Genomic DNA, 20,490 nt, shown 5'->3' on the forward strand with positions numbered 1-20,490 from the left:
TGTGAGGTCCTGCAGACTTTGCCCTCTCTCACAACTCAGCTTTCACAATTCTTTAATTCACAAAATTAAAGCTCCTGTTGTTCTTGAGAGGAAAAATACTTGTGACAGATAGTTTACCTGCTCTGCAAAACACCTCCATCCTTTTCACATCTGCTGCCTGACGACAGAAATAAAAAGCAGCTGTGATTTCACATTTTCAGGATGTTTCATTGGTTGCTGATGAGCTGTTTGATTTCCTGATTAGCTTTGGTGACAATAAAATGTATCTAAATTTACAAAATCCACCTTTGAGTTTGGATGAAATACCAGAATTATAGCTGGATTCAAGAACATTGAAGGGTGTTAAATCTGAAGCAGTAACATGATTTGTTACAAAGCAATAAAATTTTTCTGATCACAATTATAGGGTTTGCTGAGTCTGATCTGATTTTTGTATTTACTCTAAATTGGACTAAGCCTGTATCTGGTGCACTGTAACTTTTAACTTGCGACTTGATCAAAATGCTAAAGATCCTGGTTAAAAACTATTATTCTGATCAGTCCTGATGAGAAACATTAGAGCATGTTTGATACATTATCTGACTAATATTATGGCTTGCTGTGTAATGCAGCCCATTTCAGAGGTTTGTGCTTTGGTTTTGGTGAGTGAAATTCTTGTGTTTTATGAGTCTGTTGGGCCTCGGTCACACAGGCAAGAGACTGGTAGGTAACAACCCTGGCAACTCTGCGTTTGTGATACCCACTAATGTGTGATCACATTTATGTGAATTAATTTAAGTAATTTCACTTTCAATGTAAGTGATATTTCCATTTGGGAATGCCCTAAATGACTACAGTAATTTTAACAGGAAACTTGGTAACTACCCTGGGATATTTGTAGCGGACGCTCCATTTTTGTACCAGTAGGTGGCAGTGTGAGACCATGGTTTGGCCTGTTGTTAGCAGCCTGACGCGAATGCTCTGCGCTGTTTTCTCATAATGGCGGAGTATTCAGGAAACAGCAATCCACGTCTCCCTGTCTGATCATTTCTTTCCTGTTTACAGGTTTGTATCGTGCCCGAAATAGAATATAATAGCAATCACATCCATTATATAGCATAGATTAACCATTACGGTTGGAAAGTGAAAGCGTACAACATTGTGTAGTACAGTAAATTAGACTTTTGTAAATATTTGTTTACGGCTTGAGCAGCATGCTATGGTTAGCATGTTAGTTTGGGTCGCACACCTCCTATGCTCTGTGATGTTAGTGATCGGCTCCCCCGTTATTCTGTATTGTTTTAGTATCTTGTTTTCTGCCATAAAGTGTTTCCGTGAATTCAGTGCACATGTCAAGATGGTGCTGATTACACCATTCTTTCAAACTATTTGAGATTTATAGATTTGTCCTGTTGGAATTCATTTTGAACCAAGTCTTACAAGAAAATTGGTCATGTTTATAACATTGGAATGTGTTAATTCTCTTTAGTCTAGTTGGTAACAGTTGGTAACACATATGGAGAATGTGTGAGCTATGTTAAGAATAAGTAAATACACAGTTGTAATACTGTAAAAGTAATAAAAGGAGTGCATAATTGTGAATTTGAATAAATAATGGTGGAGTATTCAGGAAACGGCAAGCCACGTCTCCCTGTCTGATCATTTCTTTTCTATTTACAGGACACATATACAGTTGTCTACAGGTGCTGCCACCCGGTATCTGTAACACGTTGCAACAGAAAAATGTTTGTGTATTCCCCAACTGGTTGGCTGGAGGTAAAATTGTTTAGCAAGTGTTATTAGACAAGTTGGTGTTCCATGTAAACTACTGAGAGAAACTCATGAGTAGATCTGTAAAAAAAATTAGCATTGCTTCTAGTAAAAAAGATTTAAAATAGAAAATCTAATACCAAAGTAAAACCAGAGACTCAAAACTGTCACGCTGGACTCTAATTTAGGACTCGGGACTGAGAGTACAGCTTTTGATGTATATGACCTCCTCCACCTTGCATGAATGTCAACTTTATATCCAGTAACATGCTACCTAGGAAAACATGAAGTCTCCACAAAATTCAACTTAGGATGCAGTTTATTTGAACAGAAAGACCATTTTTAGTAAAGTCAGTCACAGATATCGCTAATCTGAAAAGTAATGAAGTAAAACAACAAATTAATTTATACATTCCAATATATATTCTTTTTAACTCACAGAGCAGTTAATGTAAGCTAACTTCTCTGCTTTATACTGCATGAACAAAGGCTGTTACAGCAATCTCTACTAGTGACCTCTGAGGCACAATTTCTTCTGGTGGAGTTTCTAATTTTTTCATTTCCTTCAGTCCTTTTGCAACACATCAATTTGGAATTTAACTATCTCACATCTTGAATAAGACTTACTCTGAGTTTCTGGAGCTCTCATTAACATGTTTCTATCAAGAACTCCTGGAAAACTTTAGAAAGTAAAAGAATTCCTGCAGCTTTTATTCCATGTGAAACGATCGAGTTGTAACCTGTAGTTCTCGGCTAGTTTATGCACAGTTATGTAACTTCTGTCCTTCATGAGTTTCACAGATCAAAGTTTTGCAAAGTCTCAATAGAGTCCACATGAGTGACCTCATTTCCTGACTTCTCAGCAGGTTCTACTGGTTTCAGAAAACAGGACATTTCACCTCATTTTGGATTTTTTAAGGTCTTGGTTTCATGAACATATAGGGGTCTTGTTACCTTTTTTTTTTTTTTTCCTTCGCTCCATTTAATGGATAAGGGTACTTTGGGGTTGCTGTATCTGATTGACTCTTTTGGATAGAACATTATTAGGATTTTTTGTTGAACTGTTTATAACCATACATTTTTCAGCACAGCATTTTGGGCAAAAATTTCACTGTGAGTCATATGGCTACCTGATGGCTGGACTAAAATGCTGCACATTTGTACACGCCAACCCTTTTAATAAACAATTATCCATTTTTTGTGCAGAAACCTTTGTTCACCAGTGTTCTTCTTTGTCTAAAATGAAATGTTTGAAAGTTTGGTCAGAAGAAGCACATGAGAATAACTGACTTTTTGATGAAAGTTTTCACTTTAACAATAAAATAAGCCCCTTTTGCTGCTGTAGATGACTAGAGTTTAAAGAAGACATTTTCTGTTTTCAGTCATTTATATCTGGCAATGGGTCTCTGGTTTGCAACCTCACCTTCCATCCAAAACAGCCTTATGGCAATATGTGAAAACGCCATGAAAAGTGAATATGTGTACATGGGCACAAATTGTGTTTTTTTTTTTCATTACAGTCAGCACAACTTTGAAATTGGGGGAACGTTTTATGTCTACGCTATCCATGTTTCTGAGAGTCTTCTGAGCTGATGGTGCAACAAAGAGAACTTTTTAAAAAATGCCACGTTTTGAATTTTCACCCAATTCATGAACTTTTTTTAACTTATGTGAGATGATTTACTGCCTACAACCTGCAGCAAATCACAAATTAAGTGTGATTCAGTAATTAAAATAAAGCGTGAAGTTATTCAGTTGAATGTGGAACTCCAAGTGTCCCTCATACACTTCAAGATGTCCAATAGATTAGGTACTTCACAAACTTCAATGTAATTGGATTTTCTATGCAAAAACTGGGAGAAATGAGGAAAGTTAGGAGAGAAACAGAATTAGTAAGAAAATGCATGTCATTGATTGAATTAGAAAAAGCACAAGTAGAAAGCTTACAGTAGAGGTGGGTCACAAAGTAGCTTGCAGCAAATGTAGATGGGCTAAAGCGTCTTAAATAAGATATTCTTTATGAGATTTGCAAAGTAGAAATGGATCTGACAGACTGTCCAGTCCATGGTCTGTCAGAAATGATTTATTATTTATTTGGTCCTAAATCAATAAATATTAGTTTGTCTGTGATAGAATCCACATAAAACACTAAAGATTTCCTGGTAGTCTCCTTGAAAATGATTAAAAGATTATTTTCCTGATCACTAAATGGCTGATTAATTGTATAATTATTCAGTTCTACTTGTTTTCTATTAAATGTGAGCCTGATAAGTACCCTCATTAGTAGCTGAAATGATACTGAGCTCTACAAACCTGCGGATGTCTGTTTCTTTCTTGTGATTTCTGTTGGAAATGTTTCTTTCTTTTTTTTCTTAACCAAATGTAAACTTGAAAAACCTACTTTTGTTTACTAAAGACATATTGAAAACTTGCAGGATGTCAAATGAAAGTGAAAAAGTCTGGAGAGTTGCCATGTTGTTTTGGGGGCTCTGAAATTACAAACTGTAGCAAGTTCAAAATGATTTTACAGTCTCTCACGTTTCGCTGCAAAAATTCTTGTTTTACGAACATGCAACACGTTTGTATGCAGCTACAACTGTGTCTGAAATCCCTCAAAATGCATGCAGCTGCCTTCTCTCACGCTTCTCGACTTTCCTGCTTAAAACCAGAAAATCTCAATTTCCTGGAGATCGAGGCGAATGCAGTGCTGCTTTTCTCAGATCAAGTCTGGAGCCTGATGCGATGCCATGCGAATAAACAAAAATCACAACAGAGAAGCAGAGTTTGTGATGAAAATGCTCCTTTGTCCTAACAATTCTGAACACTCGTAGGGGAAAAATCCAAAGGATTCAACCAAAGGGCTTCAACCACAAGGTCATTAAAATATTACAAAACAGAGTATCCAATTTACAGAAGCAAAAAATAGCAACATAACTAACGACACAAAATAACTCGATAACAATGCAAAAAAAAGTATTAGATAGTGAAAGGTAAAAACAGAACAAAAACGATAGCAAAAAGCACCAACATGAAAAAAAATGATGAAAAACACAAATAACTAGCCTCACTTATATAAAAAACACATCCACTGGCTTGGTACACAAACCACAGCAGGTCAAGCGCTGTCTTTCTAAACGCAGAAAGCAACATCACAACAAATAAAAACAATGCAATATAACACTTATAAACAAGAAAATATGATACAGCCCATGTCAATATCAACAAAGCTACATGCATCAACATTCTCAATAACATCTATGACATGAAAAATTGCAAGAGAACATTCAAAGGTTGAAAGTAACAACACAAACGGTAACAAAAAGAAATCAACAAAGAAACTACACAAAGGAATGAAGTGACAGATTGCAAAAAGCAAAACAATGAAAAGCAAATTTATTAAAAAAGCAACAAAATGTAACAGCACAACTTAAAGTTAAAACGTAAATACAGTAAAAGACAACATTGCGAAAAACAGCAACAAGACACGAAACAACAGCAACACAACCACAACAGCCAAGAATCAAAAGCCTCAAATGTCAAAAAGTAACAAGCAAGAAAAATAGCAACATCACGACAAAACACGACAAATGGAAGCAATAAATGATTATAACCCAATGAACAGTAACAACAAATAGAAAAGCAATAAAACAGCTACACAAATACAGGAAAACACTGCAAAACGCAGCAAGCAATAACCAATGAACGGCAACAATGCAAATGATAATAACATGATGAAAGGAACAAATAACAACACAAGAAAAAGGAACAACAAACAGCAAGAATCACTGAACAGCAGTAAACATAACAAAAATCATCATCAACACAGGAAACAGCAACAATCAAAAGCAACAAATAAACAGCAACAAGCAACACAAGGAAAAGTTTATTGTTGCATTTTGGTACCAGACTGATTCAGATTAAAGAAACTGTGCAGCTGTTGACATGTTGACCAACCTCTGCAACATGTCGTGAATGACAAACTCTCCCACGGTTTTTTTCTGTTTCAGCCTCTCTGAACCAGGCATTACCTCACCAACCAGTTGTCCCATTTGTCATTAGTGATCCAGAGAGAGCGTTCATGTCTTACATCACAAGGTGGAATTACAGCAGACCTGACATGGTGCTCTTATTCTGACGAGACTTCCTGCTCTGATTTTTTTCTCTCTTCCTCGTTCATGGTGAACAAACCTCCACTTTTCTGGTCACAGAGTTGAGAAGTCGTCACTATTTTCCCTTCTTTGGTGGTTTCAGAACTGGAAAACTGATGTAATCTGTCACATCACTGCTGGTGTTTCTAACTGGAATTGCGGTTGAATTTGTGACACTGGGGGATGAGGGGGTTTGTGGGTAATATGAGGATGGATGATCTGAGAAGGGGCTAAAAACACAATATGATCCCTTAAAAATGTTCTCGTCCCTCACTTTAATGACTTCAGTGTGGAGTCTGCAGTTGCGTCCAACCAGACCTCAGTCATTTTTCCAAATTTAAAGACGTCTTCTCTTAGGTTCACTTTCTCTAAGACGACCATTGAACCTGTGAAGAACGGCAACACTTAGTACAGTTTTTCGCTCTTGGACTTTTTGCAGTTTCTCTGAACATTGCACAGTTTGACCTTGGGGTGAATTTCTTGTGATATCCATTCGTGTCTGGGAAGTTTGGCAGCTGCCTTGAATGTTTTTGATTTGTAAATTTTTTTTTTTTCATTGTAGAATGATAGACTTCAGATTCCTTGGAAATAGCCTCATAACCCTTCCCAGACTGATGGGCAACAGTTGCTCCCCTTAATTCATTGCTGATGTATTTTCTCTTTGGCACCGTGTTAACACACACCTGAAGGTTCCAGACCCGCAAACTGAAAAAAACTTCTGCTTTTCATCAAGTGCATTCAAATCAGCATCATGTGGCTGCTACTTACCCTTTAAATTCCCATGGAAACACTGAGGTATAGTTAGTTTTTCACAGGACTGCAAGGTATTTTGAAAAAGTTGTGTTTTTGCATGATAAAAATGATCAAAATTGGCATTTTGACCACTGCTGCGTTATTTTTTCAGAAAAGAAGTAATCACATTTGTAAGAGGGCTTTTAAGTAACGTCAGCATGCTTGGTTATCTTATCTTAGCTCTAATATGTACCTGGAGTAGATATACAGAAACCTTTGGCAAGTTCTGAATTTTACTTGCTTATTTACAGGGAGTGCAGAATTATTAGGCAAGTTGTATTTTTGAGGAATAATTTTATTATTGAACAACAACCATGTTTTCAATGAACCCAAAAAACCCATTAATATCAAAGCTGAATGTTTTTGGAAGTAGTTTTTAGTTTTAGCTATTTTAGGGGGATATCTGTGTGTGCAGGTGACTATTACTGTGCATAATTATTAGGCAACTTAACAAAAAACAAATATATACCCATTTCAATTATTTATTTTTACCAGTGAAACCAATATAACATCTCCACATTCACAAATATACATTTCTGACATTCAAAAACAAAACAAAAACAAATCAGCGACCAATATAGCCACCTTTCTTTGCAAGGACACTCAAAAGCCTGCCATCCATGGATTCTGTCAGTGTTTTGATCTGTTCACCATCAACATTGCGTGCAGCAGCAACCACAGCCTCCCAGACACTGTTCAGAGAGGTGTACTGTTTTCCGTCCTTGTAAATCTCACATTTGATGATGGACCACAGGTTCTCAATGGGGTTCAGATCAGGTGAACAAGGAGGCCATGTCATTAGTTTTTCTTCTTTTATACCCTTTCTTGCCAGCCACGCTGTGGAGTACTTGGACGCGTGTGATGGAGCATTGTCCTGCATGAAAATCATGTTTTTCTTGAAGGATGCAGACTTCTTCCTGTACCACTGCTTGAAGAAGGTGTCTTCCAGAAACTGGCAGTAGGACTGGGAGTTGAGCTTGACTCCATCCTCAACCCGAAAAGGCCCCACAAGCTCATCTTTGATGATACCAGCCCAAACCAGTACTCCACCTCCACCTTGCTGGCGTCTGAGTCGGACTGGAGCTCTCTGCCCTTTACCAATCCAGCCACGGGCCCATCCATCTGGCCCATCAAGACTCACTCTCATTTCATCAGTCCATAAAACCTTAGAAAAACCAGTCTTGAGATATTTCTTGGCCCAGTCTTGACATTTCAGCTTGTGTGTCTTGTTCAGTGGTGGTCGTCTTTCAGCCTTTCTTACCTTGGCCATGTCTCTGAGTATTGCACACCTTGTGCTTTTGGGCACTCCAGTGATGTTGCAGCTCTGAAATATGGCCAAACTGGTGGCAAGTGGCATCTTGGCAGCTGCACGCTTGACTTTTCTCAGTTCATGGGCAGTTATTTTGCGCCTTGGTTTTTCCACACGCTTCTTGCGACCCTGTTGACTATTTTGAATGAAACGCTTGATTGTTCGATGATCACGCTTCATAAGCATTGCAATTTTGAGACTGCTGCATCCCTCTGCAAGATATCTCACTATTTTTGACTTTTCTGAGCCTGGCAAGTCCTTCTTTTGACCCATTTTGCCAAAGGAAAGGACGTTGCCTAATAATTATGCACACCTGATATAGGGTGTTGATGTCATTAGACCACAACCCTTCTCATTACAGAGATGCACATCACCTAATATGCTTAATTGGTAGTAGGCTTTCGAGCCTATACAGCTTGGAGTAAGACAACATGCCTGAAGAGGATGATGTGGACAAAATACTCATTTGCCTAATAATTCTGCACTCCCTGTAGGTATTGATATAGACTATTGTGTCTTTGAGTATAGTGATCAAACTTAATCACCAGACTGAAATGCTACAGGTTGATAAGCTCATTTCAAGAAGTTGCTTAAGCAGAAAATTAATGTCTAAGATTCTTTAAACTTGTTTGATCATCTTCAAAAGGCAAAAATTTAATCTTGTCTGTGACTAAAGGTGGATTTCAGTGCTTGTGTGAACTGAAATTTTTTAGAACAGATTTTTATTTGTGTTAACATTAAGTGGCGTTTACTCCCTCCTTACAGTCACAGGCGTTTACTTTGATACTCACCAACTTCTAATTTTCAGCTGTAAAGAGGCTGGAGATGAGCAATTGAAGACAGCTGAAGAGAAACACTTCCTTTCCATCCTGTCTGACTCTCTGATTAATCCCTGTGAGCATTTCCCAATTTAAACATAATGGATGTGACTGTTGTTGATATTTTCATCTCTCATCTTCAACGAAACACATTTCCTGTGTCCTGAGTTAGGAAATATGGGTTAAATTTATTATTTTACTTCAACCGATTAGTGATCTTTACAGGATGTACCCTGCCTCTCACTCTATGACAGCTGGGATAGTCTCCAAATCTCGACAACTCTGAATTAGGTATTGATTAATTCAATTAATAGTAGTTAAGAAAATAGAAAAACATAATAAGGTTCTGTTCTAGGTAATAAACTGATAAAGCTTTATGCATGTGGAGGGTAAATAAAGACACTTTTTTTAAAAAGGACTCAAAACTTCTTTATTGTTAAAAATCAATATAGAAACAAATGTATGTAGAAAAACATCAACAGCAATACATTCTTATTTTTCCTTACAAAGCACTCCTCTGTTTTAAATGATCCCTGCTTTATAATAATGGACTTTATAAATGAAGGCGGTCAGGATTGCAGCTGGAAGGTAAAGGCAAAGTACACTGCTTTATTGTCAGGAAACAGCATCTAAGCAGGACTGTGCAACACTATGTGGAAGAATCAGAAAACACCCCGCTAATGCTGTATTATATCACTGCTCTCTACTGTCTCTGCCTCCATCACTCCACCATATATTATTAGTGTGACAGTAGGTAAGTTTGAGGCTGGTGGAAGGACAGGAAGTTAACGGCAGCCTTAAGTATTATAAAGATAGATTAGCAATTTAGTTAATGGCCTGCAAATGGCCTGCATTTGTATAGCGCTTTTTAATAGCCCTAATCTGCGACTTTCATTACTGCACCTCTCAGATACCACAGTCATGTAATCTGTTTCCTGCCAGGGAGAAAATTTATATTACAACACACACTGCAACTAATTGAACGGGTACCTAGTCTGCTAATTTTCAGCACTCTGCTTCTTTTCTTGGCTCTACTAGAGTAGCTTTGCATGATTCACAGTTCAAATAAAAATCGATACTTATATTTGCCCTTCATAAAGCCCTCCTTTTAATGAACCCCTCAGTTCATTAAATGAGTTGTTAAGCATTTCTAACAACTCCATTCCCCCTTCTTTCTTCTGATTGGCCAACATTTGGAAGCCTGTTGACAGAGTTATACTGTCTGGTATTGGTTGTACTGACTACTCAGAGTAGTTTGAAAGCTGAGCTTTTGGCTTAGAATGATTACTTGAACCTCATTCTTTGAAACCTAGTGACTCGAATATTAACATTCAGCATCTTAATGTTATATTCATATGACAGGTAAGACAATGCAGACTAGGTGCCCTTAAAGAAATGCCCATTTGAAGACACGTAGAAGGGCAGATCATGGCACTCCATTACTTTTTCTAACTTAGTTGCCATCTCCGGATGTTGGTTAAGTAAACAGCATGTTTAATGCAGATATTTCTGGATTTGCTAGCCATCAGAACATCATTAGAACATTTCAGCCACATTATAGTTATCTATTACTGTTTTCTTACTAATGTTGTTATTATGATCAGATTTTGTCTCAGACATTTTTGTTGTTCATTGGGTCATTAAATTTGTTTTGATGAAACTTTACATTCGTTAAAAATTGTTAAAAATGGTATCTTTCAATTTTAGTTATTAATGCCTTTCTTATGTGTTGCTAAAAATATCACAAACAATACAACAGGATTTATTTTCATGCATAATTTCCATAAGAAGATATATACAAACCCTTTAAAGACTGAAATGTCTGAGTTCTGAGCCAGATGGCTCATTGTTCCCGCAGCTATCTGATTGTGACAAATAGTGTAAGTAAATAAAACTGGTGTCTGAGGTTTCCTTTGAAGACTGCATACAGGCTGGTTGTCTAGCTACTCAAGGAAACAGATACTCATAGCATTCCTGATCTAGCTATCGCTGCCCCTACTTTAGGCTCACAGGTCTCACAGACCTATAGACTGCTTGCTAGGGAAAATATTTTAAGAGTGTTTGCAAGCATGTTGGTATCTTCCATGCTAATCTATAGGTCCTGTAGGCTTTTGGAGCAGCACCTACTTTGTTACCAGGTTCAGCCAGTGACATCCAGCAACCAATCTCCAATATTTTTCCCTAGTAACTGGTGGTTGCCATGTGATGGGTTGCTAGGCCTGCATGACTGGGTCTGTTGTTGAGCTTGAAAAACCACTGGGGCAACTATGGCTCCAATGAGTTAATTTGGTAAAATACAGAAAGAGACTGTATTTAGGGAAATGTTTTATGTGATTAACCAGGCATCAGATGGCAATTAGTTTCCATCTATAAGACCAGTTAACAAGTTAATTTCCCATTTGAATATTTTAACCCTACCTAACTAGAAATAAAATCTTTAAATGTAATTTGGTTATTAAAATGTAAATAATTCTGCTTTTGACTTGCAATCAGGCAGCAATATTAGTTTCCCACCATGCTCTAGCACGAGGAAGGACAAAGAAGAGCATATTATAGTACCATTTGGTTTTCTTTTTCCTTTTGTTTTTTTGGTCATGGTGAGAGAAATGCATCTGCAAAAATGTACTGAAAAAAAAAAAAACATTCTCTCCATATACATATAAATACATTTCTGCTGTGCAAAATGCAAGTGTAGAAGCCTCTCACCGAAGCTCAGCGTTCAGTCAACACATCCAACGTATTGACATGTAAAGCATGAATTTTAGGCATTTCACCTAAAAATGTAGTTTAAAGCACCAAAACTCAGGCCAGCTTGATATTTTCTTTAAAGGACAATGATAAAAAGCCGCAGCTCTTTCTCCATTAATAGATCAGTTAATGGATGATCAATTAATTGTTTGTCTATTTTCAAGTAAAACATTTGCTGCTTCTTAAATATAAGAATTACATGACAGTAAGCTAAATATGTGTTTCAGAAATTGGATGGGCTATTTTTTACTTTTTTATTTTTGATGACTAATTTGGCTAATCAAAAATAACTGGCAGATTAATTAATTAATAATGAAAATTAATTACAGAACATTAGATTCACAAAGCTGGATTAGTTACCTACAATGCTAACTTAGTTCCCGAAAAATATCACCGTACTGTATTTTTGGGGCACCTTTCAGAGCAGAAAGTACATTATTTGGTATTTATATTATCAAATACATTATTTACTTTTAATGTTTAAAATAGGTTTCTTATTGCTGATATCCAGTAAATGTATCACTCATGATGCTGTCTATATTCGCTACACTAACTAGTGAAGCATTGGTTAAAGACTGGTGATATGGGTGACTGCCAGTTGCCGATGGATGAATGTGAAGCAGGATGGTATCTTTTAAAACCTCTCACTTGAATTACTTTTTATGGCATTTCTAAAAAAAAAAAAAAAAAAAAAAAAAAAAAAAAAAAACCTCCTGTGAATTCCCATCTGTGGCCCTCGTGAAGCAATGCAATCAAAGACTTTTTGATAAATAACATCTCACAAGTTATGAAAATAGTAATCCAGGGAGCCAGCTTCCCATTATTTCAACACAAAATAAAATATATCTAGCATGAGTCAGAGAAACGATACCTCTATGAATCTTCATGTTCTAACATCACTTTAGCCTTGCTGCTAGATAAATATTAAAAATGAGGCATGGTTGCTATATCATTTATGATGAATGCTCTCTCCTTACAAAGTCCCTGACAAGTATATCCTGTACATTTTTACAGCACTGAGTAACATGGTTGAGAGAATTCAGAGGCACGGCTTAGCCATCCAAGCTTTGGCAACAAATCCCATCATAGGCCTCTGTGAGGATGACTGTTCGTCTACCATTTGCCAGGAATGGGTGTTCCACACTCATACCATGAGACGTAGTTGACATGAGAATGTCCTCCTATTTCTCCAAAGTGGACAGGTTCTTGACGCAATGCTCTGAAGAAACCTGGACAAAAAAGAACAATACGTGATGAGGAACATATTTTAAATCTGATACATTCAATCTAATTTGTATCAAAGCACCCGATTAAGAGCAGCAGAATTTCCTATTTATTGTAATAAAAATGTACAGACATCTAATACTAAATAAATGATTGTGATTCTAAAGGAAATGGAAAAACTAAAAGATTCTAAAATGTCCTCTCTGGTTTCTGAACTCTTATTCTAGATGGGCATCAAAGACAATGACAATGAAGTGGGTGTCACACTGGATTTAAATATAATGTTTTACATTTGTCTGTTATGTCTCACCCCAACCGGTCACAGCAGATGGCCGCCCCTCCCTGAGCCTGGTTTTTCTGGAGGTTTTTTCCAGTTAAAAGGGAGTTTTTCTTTCCCAATGTTGCCAAAGTGCTATAATTGTTGTTGGGTTTTTCTCTGTATGTATTATTGTAGGGTCTAGCTTACAATAAAAAGGGCCTTGAGGTGACTGTTGTTGTGATTTGGTGCTGTATAAATAAAATTGAATTGAATTGAAATGAGATGTAAGTACAGGTATAACTAATTTCCATTTTTTTTAAGACAAATCATGCAGTATACTGGATCTTAATGTCCAAAAAATGCATGCTCACTAAGGAGCTCAGGAAAAATTCAGGAAAACTGAAATAAAGCTTATACCTTGTCTGGATGGGAGCTGATCAGCTCTGAGCTGTCTGCCCGTTCGCCCATCCAGGAATGAGTCAACGAACTGACAGTGATCCTCACTAAAGCCAGTCTGATCTCCAATATTGTAGAATTTACCTATAAGGGGAAATATAGAGAAACAGATCAGATCTGGGATCAGTTTCCCTGTTAAAGTGGGCAATAAATTCAGCATTTGTACTTACCGTTGAGTGTTTCACTCAGGTAGATCTTGTACCTAAGTGAGTTGCAAAGCTGTACACCAACAAACTTGCGGTACCAGGTCCTCTTCACATACTGTTTGCCATGGCAGTCAGAGTATGAGTCTGTCTTGAAGGGGAACTGAGTCCAGATAGCATCTTTTCCTGTACAGAAAAATAAATATAACTTTCTACCTTTAAACAAAGGCTTTTCTTATAACCATGTGGACATAAGGTGGATGTTAATTTACCTGAAACGTTCTCACTCACTCTGGGGTCCGCTAAGGAAAGAATAACAACAGGGTCTTAACAGCTTATATAAAGAAAGCATAACTGATACTGCACATTGATGCAGGAGTGCCTTCTTATAACGTGAGCAGCAACTTTCATCATCATCTAGATCAGTGAAGCAGAACATTTAATTATTTCTCTGTGTTTGAAATATAGGATATCAATTCACTCGTGCAATGTTTGAAAAAATCAATATCCTGGATGTCAGCATTTAAAAAACAACTAAATCAATGACTTGTTAGTAATTCTATCAGTAAAGTCCAGTTATGGATGACTGCATAACTGATTAATTGTATTTTGTAGGCAATCAGGAGTGAAGTCTCAAGTCTCACATTATGATAAATTTCTAGCAGGAAATTACCTTCATGCAATAGCGATAATTAATTATACATCTGCAATGAGTTGCAATTCCTGCTAAGTGAATTTGAAATGGGCAGAAACAGTAGCTGCCGCTGAGGGTGAACATTAGTCTTAACTGATGAGCGGAAAGTTTGGAGCATTTCTACTTGTTGTTTAAAACATTTGAAGTCACAGAGAGGTCCTGGAGTTTCAGTTTGACTGCAACTGCTTTGGCTTGTGCATTCTCTAAAGACAGGCAGTTGAGCAGGAATGTACCTGACTCTGTGTTGAAGGTAACTGGCTCACTGGGAGGACCTGAGCCCAGCTCATTCCTTGGCTTCACCTTGAACTCGTAACTAAAAAATGGGGGGAAATATAGCATTACAATAATACATAATCAGGAATAGAGTCATAACTTTTCAAAGATGACACAGCAAACTCAGATGCCACAAAGTACAAGAAAATGCAGAACTTACTTAGGTATGAACTATATTGCAAAATCTTTTTAAGAACTATAATTTATCAAAGTAAAGTAGGAAATAAAATAAAGACATCAGCTCAGCCCAGTTAAAGTACCAATATATTCTAATACTACATTTCTCTGGATAGACTACCTTTATTTTTTATTGATTATACACTTTTAAGGAATTATTAACAAATTACTTTGAAGCTACTTGTTAATAATGGTGATTTTACTGTAACAAAGGATTTCTCCTTAACCATTTCCTCTAGGTCACTAAAAAAACAATACAACAACTATTGTTTTCTGTTCTTTTATACTGTATCAAAGTTACACAACTGACTGTTAAAACAGGTTTTATAAGCTTGGACAGTCACAAACATCATGCAACCCGTGCATGACAGTGAAAACCATGACCTCTGCTCACAGCTCTTTATTTTTATATGGTTTTACTTGAGTCCAGACTTGCAATTGGCCAGACTTAATTTCTAACCACCTTCCTTCACACCAAATAGCTTTCCCACATCGCGGCTCGTTAAAGCGTCAGCAAGCGTAACAGATGCTCTGCTTATTTTACTGGGCTCAACTAACTTGGGCTGTTTGAACAGCTGAATGAAATGGCTGCAACGCCAACCAGCAGATGTTCAGTCAGATCTGAGTTGCAGAAACACTTAACATCCAGAGATTAATATGTATAAACCTGCTTTATTGTAATGACCTGGTTTGGTTTGGAGTGTTTTCACATTTTTCATGTCTTCTCTTTCTTCTGTGTAGCCGACAAATTGACTGGTTCTCTTGGCTACACAGCAAATCAATCTCATAACATGAAATCATGGTAAATAAATCTGTAGATAACCCTTGATGCTAGGCTGTGAAAATTTGCACATGGTACACAAGGCTGGTCGATTTCCAATCTCAAATTCTACAATTTAGAAATTGACTTTGACTTCAACTTCATGAAAAGTAAAGTTGAAGAAAGAAAACTAATTTAGGTAGAACTTACCTGCTCTCAGGTTTGAGGTTCTCTACGGCAGTGTGAGTCTGGTTTGTAGTCAGGATGGAAACCTGTTCTCCATCTGGGCCTTTAGCAGTGGAGATGACTTCGTACTCTGAGAAGAGGATGACAGAATTAGGACATGACCAACAGAATCGTGATAGAACACAGCTAAAACCACCATAGGAGTGTTATAGGTTAGTCACCAAAGAGTTTCAATTTCATTCAGTTTTTTGTTGGGCTGCTGCAATAAAAATTCAGCTAATAAGTACCAGTGGTTTCATTGTCAGTCTTCTCCCAGTCCAAGATGATGAAAGATGGGCATCCCTCCACTGTCACCACAGTGAGGTTGGAGGGTGGAGTCTTTGGTGGTGATGTCACATTTGTCTCACTGGGTTCATCTTCGGGAAAGTAGTTGAGGGAAGAGGTAATAGAGCAAGGCTCATCTGGTTTCTTTCCAGTTTTGTAGATGACATGAGGTGCTGTAGAAAGAGAACATGAATGTAAAGCATAAGTATCACTGGGGTTTGAGGTTCACTTTGTATATGTAATTGGAGCTGGAACAAAAAATGCTTGTTTTGATGTCTGTATCGCTATATGGTAAAACCCAATGTCCTGCTAAAGTGACCATTTCAGCTTACCTACGTAACGTTTTTTGCCCATGGCGTCAATCTCAGAGGATGGCTGTGATTTAAAAAGATCTGACTCCTCCCATGACTCCTGTCGAGGTGCTGAAAGAAGAAACACAACACAAATTGTCTAATTTCAAGAATAAACCTTCTGGAACAAAATGACCTTCCTTCTATGTGCAACATTTTTTGTAAACAAAGCAAAATATTACAAGAAGGTATGTCTACTTCTTGTAAGCTGGTTTGTGATATTTTGTGCATATTGTGCATGTCCATGAAAATATTTTTTTCTTTGTTTTGTTTTTGTGGGTTTCTTTTGGGAGTGAGTATATAGTTAAAAAATATTATATTTTCCAAAAGCTTTATTCAAAGAAAGCAGTGACTGACATGAAAACTTTTAAAGTGCCCAGCAAGGCCCCATTTGGCAGCATATTGTAAATAGACTTCATGTTCAATCATTGGTCACATGCATTTGGTTAAACTAGCAAAACATTTCAAAATAAGCAGGAGAAAATTGTCTTAAATTGCAGTTTGCATGTGGTAAACTGGACGAAACTGGGCTGATGACTACTACTTGATTGCCAAGTGGAAATCTTTGTACCAGTAGTAGTTGGTGTTGCAGTTGTGGTCTGTTTCCGTTCTTGTTTGATCGGCTTGGCGGTCACTGCTGGTACTTTGGGTTTCAGGACAGGCAGTTTATCATTCTGTTTGAAGTTGTTAACTTTGTCTGATGGAAAATATGTAAACAAAAACAGTTCAACCTTCAGAAAACTATAAATGTCGCAGTTAAACAAGGGTGTAGACAAAGTTCATTGTTTTTCTTATTGAGTTCCTACCCGTTTCTCCAGGTTTTCCAACCAAATTTGGCTTCTTGTTGATCTGTATTGCTGGACGAGCAGGAGATCCTGAAAGAAACAAAAACATTATCTTGTTACAACCACCTTATCAGCCTTTATTTTACTGTCCTGATCTAAACCATCTCTGCACTTGTGACTTTTTGTATTAAAGGGTCTCTTTCATGTACAGTCATTTCAAATTTATTTTACTACTATTCATATAAAGTGCTGCAATAATTTTCTAAAGTATTACATGATGGGAATGTCTCTGTTTTAGATCAGATTCAGGCCTGTTCTGTAGTCTGTGGACAGTATTGCTTTACATAAGGCAAAAATAAAGCTTTAACAGCCAATTTGGATCTATTTTCTAGCCAGGTGCTGTCTAATCTCTTGAAATATATATTTTTTCAGCTAAGGTAGAACTCCCTACCCATTTCCAAATGCCAAATGAACCTTAAAACATGAACAATTCCTTGTAATCCCACAAGATCTTTTGTGTTTTTCTGACTAAAGTCCAGAACCTGCAGCCAATTACACCCCACCCCTGCCCCCTTTCCTCTTATTTAAGCAGAAGCCAAATTCTTCACAATCAAGGAATTGACTCGGTTCCAAAACTAAATAGAATAAATGCAAAGCCAGGAACATGAAAGATGATGGAGTCCTGAAACATGTTAGCTCGTAACATGAAACAACACAGATGCATTCCTTTCAATCAGTTGCATGTAAATATGTATGATGGGCTGCCTGTATGAATGTTTGCTGTTGTTTGACATGAAGTTTGGCTAAAATTGTTTAAGCTTCATAGAGATATTTTGCTTACTTGGATAAACCTTGTATTATTCTTGGACATAAATTAGGAGGCTTGTCAAGAAACCACAAGAGGTACAGTGTTCTCAAAGGATCATTATATTGGAAGGTCAGAGTGGAAACTGTGCTATAATTATAGCCTATGTTCAGAAATGCCTCGTGATTACAATACAGAACTAGAATAAATACATATTGGTATGATTTTTTTCACACAAATAATTCTAAAATAAAAATCAAACAGAGGTTTCCACATTCTGATGAAAACTGTCCAATGCACGCCATGCTGTCCTGGTTCGCGTGAGGGTTTTCTAAACACGGCATCTCTGCAGCAAGATGTCTGAAGCTCATCGCACTCGCAATCAGGCAAGAAGCACAAGCTGAAGCATTTGGACCCTGGACAGAACTTTTTTAAAATAATACCAAAGGTCCAGTCGAGATGCCAGGTTCATCACAGGCTAATTAGAAACAGTCTCCTCCTTTAATTTCTGTGGTGAGAAAAAGCGCAAAGCTCTGCAAAGTGAGGTTCTGTAAAAGTAAGCTAACGATCAGGGGAGCGCATACTTTCCAAAGCCTTTGGCCAAAACTTTCAAGCTGACGGCCAGTATTTTCCTTCATGGTCCTTCTAAAGATTTGTTTCTGGACATGTAACACCACCAAACCATGCAGTCTTAACGATGTAGAGCAACTGGAGCGGCAGTCAGCACACGGCATGGGCAAGTTTTGGGTGCAGACAAATGAAATTCATGCCGTTACCAACCATAAACCCACTCTTCTGTCGTGGGACCCGAACGACCAAACACTTCAGGGAGTTCAGACTTCTTTTCCTCCAGCAATGAGTTGTTCACTGCAGCAGGAGAGGCACTGCGATTAAAACTGGAGTTTGTATTCAATACTGAAATAAAGCCCTGAGATGCCTTGGCCATTTTTCGGTTTTGTATTTTTAAGTTTCTGTCAAAAAGTCATAGATCAGTGGTTTCTGGGTGTTAAAATACAAAAGACAAAACATCAAAACTAGAAAACTGATGACACCAAAACCAGCTCATGCATACTGGACAGGAAGACCATGCCCACCATGACACCATGCACAATGTAAATCATTAACTGTATAATTCACTATAAACTTTTGTAAACTGTGATCTGACCGGGTTTCAATTGTCAGATGGGTTCTGAGGGTGGCCTAACTCATAATACAACTGAATCTAAAGTGAAAGTTCTCATAACCCATATCACCCTCTTTTTTTAGCTGCTTATGAAAGACTTCAAATTCTATTGAATTTTCTGATGCTTGAAAGTCACTGCAGAGAGTTTAACCTCTGCTGAAGGTATTACTAGAATAACTTCTATACACTTAAAAACACTTTTGCTGGTACAAAAAAAAATATGTATGCTTATTCTCCTAAAAAACAAATGAAAAAAAAAGTTTTCTAATATTTTTCTTTCATTGGTACGTTAGTTCCTATTCCAAATAAATATTGCAGCCAGTTTGCGCCAACAACTTGTTAAGCCTATTAAAGTAATTGTTGGAGCAAAATTACTATTTTCTTTCCTAGTTGGGTTGGAAACTACTCCAAATCATCAGAAAGTAAACCAAACACTACAAATAAAATAATGGTATTGAGTTTGAGAGAGAGCCCATATAGCAACTATTATAACTACTACTATATCAATGTACAGAGTAAAGCTCAACAAGTGTAGGCAGGTCTGAGCCAGCAATAACACGCTACACCAGCTCTCATTAACTAAGTTACATTTTAGAAGCATTACTTTAACTAAAAGAGTAACAACACTCCCAATAACATTGATGCCTTATATGTATATTTTTAGATATTTCTCTATAAACTTAAAAGGCCAGTTTCAGAAAAAGGATTCGAATCAATTTGTAGCTCTTGATAATAATCTTGACAGGTTATTTTCTGTCAATTTTTATCATTTTCAGCAGATAACAGACTATTTTCTTTAGATTATAACTCTGGAAACACTATTTAAACTACACACAGCTTTTTTTTTTTTAAAAACAAAACAAAAAAACATCATGCTAATGTTCCCAAAAACTGCAAAAACTGTGCAGTAGCATAAAAAAGTTTGAATTCTGGGGAAATGGCCAAAGTTTAAAAAAATCAATAGTCAACCCTGCAGACAACAAATAGCTTAATTATTCAATACTTTTGTAAAACACAATCTTTAAACATACATCCACAAACAAACTTTTTCAGTGACCTTAGTGTATTATCTGACCATTTTCATCTGCAGATGGAGTTCATCCAAGAAAATATACATTATTTCAAACTGGTCAGAGTTTAATGTTTTTAAACTGGTTCTAAGGAATAATTAAAACTTTTTGTGAAATATTCTACATGGTTATTAGAGCAAAGCAGTGAAACAGTGAAGCAGTGAAATGGTTTTTAGCCCAGCACCCAAAGAGTTGAAGAGGTCTCAGGTCTCTGAATTTGCTACAGTTTCCCCAACC

General features: G+C 37.0%; 1 protein-coding gene across 2 annotated transcripts in view; it reads right to left on the reverse strand.

The window, feature by feature from the left end:
• Window positions 1-11,097: 11,097 nt before the first annotated feature.
• abi3bpb (ABI family, member 3 (NESH) binding protein b) overlaps window positions 11,098-20,490 on the reverse strand; it is a 34,289-nt gene continuing 24,896 nt past the window's right edge. For both annotated transcript variants that reach the window (XM_085399558.1, XM_085399556.1), the window contains 11 exons: window positions 18,781-18,867; window positions 17,217-17,285; window positions 16,982-17,107; window positions 16,393-16,482; window positions 16,024-16,233; window positions 15,761-15,866; window positions 14,574-14,653; window positions 13,919-13,948; window positions 13,674-13,832; window positions 13,465-13,587; window positions 11,098-12,793 (listed from right to left, as the gene is read on the reverse strand). In XM_085399558.1, the coding sequence (XP_085255684.1) occupies window positions 12,678-12,793; window positions 13,465-13,587; window positions 13,674-13,832; window positions 13,919-13,948; window positions 14,574-14,653; window positions 15,761-15,866; window positions 16,024-16,233; window positions 16,393-16,482; window positions 16,982-17,107; window positions 17,217-17,285; window positions 18,781-18,867 (1,196 nt within the window). In that variant the 3' untranslated portion in view covers window positions 11,098-12,677. The remainder of the gene's footprint in view (window positions 12,794-13,464; window positions 13,588-13,673; window positions 13,833-13,918; window positions 13,949-14,573; window positions 14,654-15,760; window positions 15,867-16,023; window positions 16,234-16,392; window positions 16,483-16,981; window positions 17,108-17,216; window positions 17,286-18,780; window positions 18,868-20,490) is intronic.

This window comes from Rhamphochromis longiceps, linkage group LG23 (genome assembly GCF_057381845.1).
Source record: "Rhamphochromis longiceps isolate RC_006_pf linkage group LG23, R_longiceps_female_GT1.1, whole genome shotgun sequence".
In the NCBI taxonomy this organism is placed as follows: domain Eukaryota; kingdom Metazoa; phylum Chordata; class Actinopteri; order Cichliformes; family Cichlidae; genus Rhamphochromis; species Rhamphochromis longiceps.